This window comes from Garra rufa, chromosome 17, assembly GCF_049309525.1.
Source record: "Garra rufa chromosome 17, GarRuf1.0, whole genome shotgun sequence".
NCBI lineage: Eukaryota > Metazoa > Chordata > Actinopteri > Cypriniformes > Cyprinidae > Garra > Garra rufa.
In genome coordinates, this window is record NC_133377.1 from 43353914 (window position 1) to 43361492 (window position 7579).

Here is a 7579-nt window from a genome sequence, read left to right on the forward strand (position 1 = left end):
ACACATGACACGTGAACCACACATGATCTTAAACACTCATTCATTCATGTGTGTGTCTTTCAGGATGCTGCTGGCTGGCATTCCCGATTACGGCTGTAAGATCAACCCGCAGAAGGTGGCGGTGAATTTCCCGGTGTGTCAGGAGTGGCTGGATTCGGGCGTGAGCGTCCTCCCGTCCTGCTGTCTGTTCCCGTGGTGCGGCCTGCTGCTGGACACACACACACTGGACGTCTACAAGGACTACTCACGGTGATGGACACACTCCCGTCACACAATCTCTGCTGCGCTATCAGGCTGTAAATCAGGGAGGGACGTCTATCTAATCTCTACTGCACTTACACTACAGTGATGAGATGATACGTCTGTCATCACGATAGTGTTTTATACACATTCCAGACTGACATAAACAATTGTTCTCAGGTGACGTGTTGTGGGTGAATGACTTGGCATTTCTTGAGTCTCATCACTGAGAGCACTAGCAGTAGTTATGATCGACTTAAGCAACAGTAATTGAACTCTATTCCCATCTTTCATTGGCCAGTCGAACCCATAGTCCTGGCCAGGGTTATTATGGTTAACCAAAAACCATAAAATCATAAAAAGCATATCTGTTACAAGTAATATAAGAAATGTTATGTTATGCATGTATGTATATATGTAAAAATACATATATAAATAAAAAATAATTATATATATATATTAGGGATGCAATGATACCATTCTTTCAAAACCGATCCGATACCAAAAATTCTGAGTATCAGCCGATACCGATACTAGGCCGATATCAGTGGGGTATTTTACCTTCAAAACTAAAGAATGTATACAATTCACTTCGTCATTAAGATTTATTTGTTTTAGGTAAAGAAAGAGATACCAAATCTGCTTGCACATTGTTGGATAAAAAAAGGGGGGGAAAGAGATACATGCATGAGTGCAATCAAATTCATAAATTCATTTTACTTTTAAGATTTATTTTATGTTAGCTAGTTGCCAAAGCCACATCTATCAATTTTCATGTAGTTTAACTTTATGAACTAAAAAAACAACTGAAACTAATAAAATGACAAAAATTGTTAAATATTATAAAAACTACAAATAAATGTGTTGATGTTAATGATACTAACATAACACTGGACTTAACTGAGTGAGAACTTAAACAAATCACAACGTTTTGAAAACATCACAGTATATTAACTCTTCAGGAAGTGAATCATTTGATTCAGTTCGGGACTTTGGTGCGAGTTCGCGAATCATTTGATTCAGTTCGGGACTTTGGTGCGAGTTCTCAAATCATTTGATTCAGTTCGGGACTTTGGTGCGAGTTCTCAAATCATTTGATTCAGTTCAGGACTTTGGTGCGAGTTCTCAAATCATTTGATTCAGTTCGGGACTTTGGTGCGAGTTCGTAAATCATTTGATTCAGTTCGGGACTTTGGTGCGAGTTCTCAAATCATTTGATTCAGTTCAGGACTTTGGTGCGAGTTCTCAAATCATTTGATTCAGTTCGGGACTTTGGTGCGAGTTCGTAAATCATTTGATTCAGTTCGGGACTTTGGTGCGCGTTCTCAAATCATTTGATTCAGTTCAGGACTTTGGTGCGAGTTCTCAAATCATTTGATTCAGTTCAGGACTTTGGTGCGAGTTCTCAAATCATTTGATTCAGTTCGGGACTTTGGTGCGCGTTCTCAAATCATTTGATTCAGTTCAGGACTTTGGTGCGCGTTCTCAAATCATTTGATTCAGTTCGGGACTTTGGTGCGAGTTCTCAAATCATTTGATTCAGTTCGGGACTTTGGTGCGAGTTCTCAAATCATTTGATTCAGTTCAGGACTTTGGTGCGAGTTCTCAAATCATTTGATTCAGTTCGGGACTTTGGTGCGAGTTCGTAAATCATTTGATTCAGTTCGGGACTTTGGTGCGAGTTCTCAAATCATTTGATTCAGTTCAGGACTTTGGTGCGAGTTCTCAAATCATTTGATTCAGTTCGGGACTTTGGTGCGAGTTCGTAAATCATTTGATTCAGTTCGGGACTTTGGTGCGCGTTCTCAAATCATTTGATTCAGTTCAGGACTTTGGTGCGAGTTCTCAAATCATTTGATTCAGTTCAGGACTTTGGTGCGAGTTCTCAAATCATTTGATTCAGTTCGGGACTTTGGTGCGCGTTCTCAAATCATTTGATTCAGTTCAGGACTTTGGTGCGAGTTCTCAAATCATTTGATTCAGTTCAGGACTTTGGTGCGAGTTCTCAAATCATTTGATTCAGTTCGGGACTTTGGTGCGAGTTCGTAAATCATTTGATTCAGTTCGGGACTTTGGTGCGAGTTCGCGAATCATTTGATTCAGTTCGGGACTTTGGTGCGAGTTCGCGAATCATTTGATTCAGTTCGTAAATCATTTGATTCAGTTCGGGACTTTGGTGCGAGTTCTCAAATCATTTGATTCAGTTCGGGACTTTGGTGCGAGTTCGTAAATCATTTGATTCAGTTCGGGACTTTGGTGCGAGTTCTCAAATCATTTGATTCAGTTCAGGACTTTGGTGCGAGTTCTCAAATCATTTGATTCAGTTCAGGACTTTGGTGCGAGTTCTCAAATCATTTGATTCAGTTCGGGACTTTGGTGCAAGTTCGTAAATCATTTGATTCAGTTCGGGACTTTGGTGCGAGTTCGCGAATCATTTGATTCAGTTCAGGACTTTGGTGCGAGTTCTCAAATCATTTGATTCAGTTCGGGACTTTGGTGCGAGTTCGTAAATCATTTGATTCAGTTCGGGACTTTGGTGCGAGTTCGCGAATCATTTGATTCAGTTCGGGACTTTGGTGCGAGTTCGCGAATCATTTGATTCAGTTCAGGACTTTGGTGCGAGTTCGCGAATCATTTGATTCAGTTCGGGACTTTGGTGCGAGTTCGTAAATCATTTGATTCAGTTCGGGACTTTGGTGCGAGTTCTCAAATCATTTGATTCAGTTCAGGACTTTGGTGCGAGTTCTCAAATCATTTGATTCAGTTCGGGACTTTGGTGCGAGTTCGTAAATCATTTGATTCAGTTCGGGACTTTGGTGCGAGTTCGCGAATCATTTGATTCAGTTCGGGACTTTGGTGCGAGTTCGCGAATCATTTGATTCAGTTCGGGACTTTGGTGCGAGTTCGTAAATCATTTGATTCAGTTCGGGACTTTGGTGCGAGTTCGTAAATCATTTGATTCAGTTCGGGACTTTGGTGCGAGTTCGTAAATCATTTGATTCAGTTCGGGACTTTGGTGCGAGTTCGTAAATCATTTGATTCAGTTCGGGACTTTGGTGCGAGTTCGTAAATCATTTGATTCAGTTCGGGACTTTGGTGCGAGTTCTCAAATCATTTGATTCAGTTCGGGACTTTGGTGCGAGTTCTCAAATCATTTGATTCAGTTCAGGACTTTGGTGCGAGTTCGTAAATCATTTGATTCAGTTCGGGACTGTGGTGCGAGTTCTCAAATCATTTGATTCAGTTCGGGACTGTGGTGCCAGATTTATATATCTTTGAGATATATAAATTAACTAAATTAACTTAAGTTACTAAAATATAATTACTTGTAATATAATTATCGTCAACTGGAAAAAAATATTTATTTTACTTTTAAGATTTATTTTATGTTAGCTAGTTGCCAAAGCCACATCTATCAATTTTCATGTAGTTTAACTTTATGAACTAAAAAAACAACTGAAACTAATAAAATGACAAAAATTGTTAAATATTATAAAAACTACAAATAAATATGTTGATGTTCATGATACTAACATAACACTGGACTTTTGAGTAATTGAGTAAGAACTTAAACAAGTCACAACGTTTTGAAAACATCACAGTATATTAACTCTTCAGGAAGTGAAGTGTTGTGGCACCATATTTAATGTGACATCGAAAATAACAAACAAAATGTAATAACTATATAAATGATGTCTGCTCCGCCCCCTCAGGTATGACGGCCTATCACTGCGCTACAGCCTGACACTAGGCTCCGCCCACTCACCGGCCACGGCCATGAAGAAGCTGCTGTCGGTCCTCAGTCTCAAGTGTACCGACATCTTTCTAGACCTCAGGGTGAGACGTGGCCTTAATACTTTAGTCCCTCATGAGAAGCAGTTGAGTTCACAGTCTTGTACCTTTTGTTTTTTTTTTTGATTGATTTTCAAATAGCCACCACTGTTGATGCAGTATGTGCAGAAATCATTAATACTCATTCATGCTCCTGTGAGATGTTTTATGTTAATGGTGTAAATATGAGAGAAAATAAGATTTGTTCACACATGTCTGCTGTTTCTCCAGATGAATTCAGTGGAAGCTGTTTACAGGAGCTTGTATAAACTGATTCTGCTGCAGGCGCTCAGGTAAACACTAAATACATTAGTGCTCAGAAGTGATGCAGTTGAGATCAAAAGAGTTTACACCCCCCTTTCAGCATCTGCGAAATAAGAGAGATCATACAAAATGCATGTTATTGTTTATTTAGTACTGACCTGAATAAGATATTTTACATTAAAGATGTTCACATATAGTCCACAAGAGAAAATAAGAGTTGGAGTTATAAAACTTACCCTGTTCAAAAGTTTACATACTGTGTTGTTACCTGAATGATCCACAGTGTTTGTTTGTTTATTGATAGTTGTTCATGAGTCCCTTGTTTGTCCTGAACAGTTAAACTGCCTGCTGTTCATCAGAAAAGTCCTTCAGGTCCCATAAATTCTTTGGTTTTCCAGCATTTCTGTGTATTTGAACCCTTTCCAGCAATGACTGTATGATTTTGAGATGCATCTTTTCACACTGAGGACAACTGAGGGACTCATATGCAACTATTACAGAAGGTTCAAACTCTCACTGATGCTCCAGAAGGAAAAAAACTATGCATTAAGAGCTGGGGGTGAAAACTTTTGAAAACAGAATGGAAAGTACACATTTTCTTATTTTGCCTAAATATCATACTTTTTCATTTAGTACTGCCCTTCAGACGCTAAAAGGAGATACTTACATGTTTCCCAGAAGACAAAATAAGTTATCTTTAAATTCCAAAAGTTTCCTCTTGCATGGTTTTTCCTTCTGGAGCATCAGTGAGTGTTTGAAGTGTTTCAAAAAATCCTAACAAACCATACATCAATAGAAAGCTTATTTATTGAGCTTTCATATGATGTATAAATCTCAGTTTTGTCAAATTTAACCTTATGACTGGTTTTGTGGTCCAGGGTCACATATATGCAGATGAGTGCATATTTCATTAAATAATGGCTCATTTGCATATTGAAACCAAGCATTTAAGAAAACGTGTAATACAAAAAATAGTTGCAATTATCAATGTAATCAATCAACTGGGTAAGTAAGGTGATAACTTAGATTTTTTTTATTACTCTATTCACCTGCATTGTCTAAAAGAAATGAATGCAGCCTTGATGAGCAGAAGAGACCTTCAAAAACTTACTGACGTCTTTTAATCATTTAAACTGGTGTACATTAGTTGTTTCCTCTTGTTCACTTGGCAAAAGTTTAACATGAACAAACATCTGAGTAACTGTAACTGAGTGATGTTTGATTGTCTGATGGTGAATGATTGTGTGAAACTCACCTAAAAGATTGCATTCAGTGCAGAAACCCCCAAAGAAACCGTTCCTGTTGACGCTCCTGTTTGTCTGTATGTTTGTCAATGTGTGTCAGGTTTCACGCGTGTGTGAGGAGTTTGCCTCTGGGTCAGAATGTGGAGTTCAACCCGTGCTTCTTCCTGAAGATGATCTGGACCATGGCTCGAGTCACCAACAGACTCATCAGACACATTAATAAAGGCACGAGCGCTGCGTTTTAAAAATTATTTTCCAGTTTAATTTTAATATTTTATATTTTTTAATGCCTATTTATTACATTTTAGCACGTTTCATTTTTTTTATATTTACTTTTTGTTCATTTTTATTTGAGTTATATTCATTTTATTCATTTTTATTTCAGTTTTAGTAATTGTAGTTCACAGCCGGTATTATTTTCCACTTTAATTTTATTATTTTGTATTTTTTTAATGTCTATTTACTTTATGTATTACATTTTAATAAGTTTTAGTTTTTTTATATATTTACTTTGTTCATTTTTTAGTTTTATTCATTTTTATTTTAGCTTTAGTAATTATAGTTCACAGCCTATATTATTTTCAAATTTAATTTTAATATTTTGTATCTTTTAGTGCCTATTTACTTTATATTTCTTAAATTTTAGCACACGTTTTAGTTTTTTTTATATATATTTACGTTTTGTTCATTTTTATTTAATTAAAATTATTTTTTATTTTTAGTAATTATAGTTCACAGCCTATATTATTTTCCAATTTAATTTTTATATTTTGTATTTTTTAATGTCTATTTACTTTATATTTATTAAATGTTAGCACACGTTTTAGTTTTTTTTATATATATTTACGTTTTGTTCATTTTTATTTAATTAAAATTATTTTTTATTTTTAGTAATTATATTTCACAGCCTATATTTTTTTTCCAATTCAATTTTAATATTTTGTATTTTTAATGTCTATCTACTTTATTACATTTTAGCATGTTTTAGTAATTATAGTTCACAACCTATATTATTTTCCAATTTAATTTTTTATATTTTGTATTTTTTAATGTCTTTTTACTTTATATTTATTAAATGTTAGCACCCGTTTAAGTTTTTTTTTTTAAATATATATGTTTACTTTTTGTTCATTTTTATTTAAGTTTTTGGTCATTTTATTCATTTTTATTTCAGTTTAAGTAATTATAGTTCACAGCCTATATTATTTTCCAGTTTAATTTTAATATTTTGTAGTTTTTAATGTCTATTTACTTTTTATTAATTTAATTTTAACACCTGTGTTATTATATATATATATATATATATATATATATTTATATATTTTATTTTTTTATTATTATTTAATTTTTTTACTTTTTATTATTTTTTTTATTTGTGGCCTACATGAAAATGGAAAAATGTAGTTTATTTTGCTTTCATTAATATGTCTATTCACGTTTGAATTTTTATTTCAGTTTTACTAATAATAGTAAACTAACAGACTATATTTTTCATTAGAGATGTAGGTCTGAATCCAGCGTTTGTCTGTCCTGCAGGTCTGGTTCTGGGTTCGCTGGACGGAGGAGGGATTCTGCAATATGAAGCCGTTCAGATGTTGTTCTGTCTGGCGTTTGAGGTGGTTTTCAGACGCTACCGATCGCTTTACCGCAGCTTGCTTCCTCCGCTACACAAACGTATGTTCATTTTGAGGCACATCTTCACTCCGTTCTGAAAGACACTGTTGCATTATGGGTGGAGTGAGCGTAATAGCAATAATGTTATTAGTTAGTTGTAATAGTAATAGTGTTGTTTTTGAATCATTTATATACTGTTATAGTATTTAAGAATATTTTTATTTATTTTTTATTTTTAGATTTTAATTATAAGTTGTAGGGTTTTTTGTAGTATGTCTGTTTACTTTTTTTTTAATTAATTTTTATATCAGTTTTAGTAAATGAACCTTAAACTAGTTTCCATTTTATAAATTTTTTATTACAATTTATTTTTGTTTTTTCACTAT

General features: G+C 34.6%; 1 protein-coding gene across 1 annotated transcript in view; it reads left to right on the forward strand.

Moving 5' to 3' along the window:
- The window catches only part of tert (telomerase reverse transcriptase), a 34515-nt gene that overhangs the window by 24848 nt on the left and 2088 nt on the right, over nt 1-7579 (forward strand). The window contains exons 11-15 of the mRNA XM_073821876.1: nt 64-249; nt 3954-4077; nt 4303-4364; nt 5680-5804; nt 7116-7253. Of these exons, the coding sequence (XP_073677977.1) occupies nt 64-249; nt 3954-4077; nt 4303-4364; nt 5680-5804; nt 7116-7253 (635 nt within the window). The remainder of the gene's footprint in view (nt 1-63; nt 250-3953; nt 4078-4302; nt 4365-5679; nt 5805-7115; nt 7254-7579) is intronic.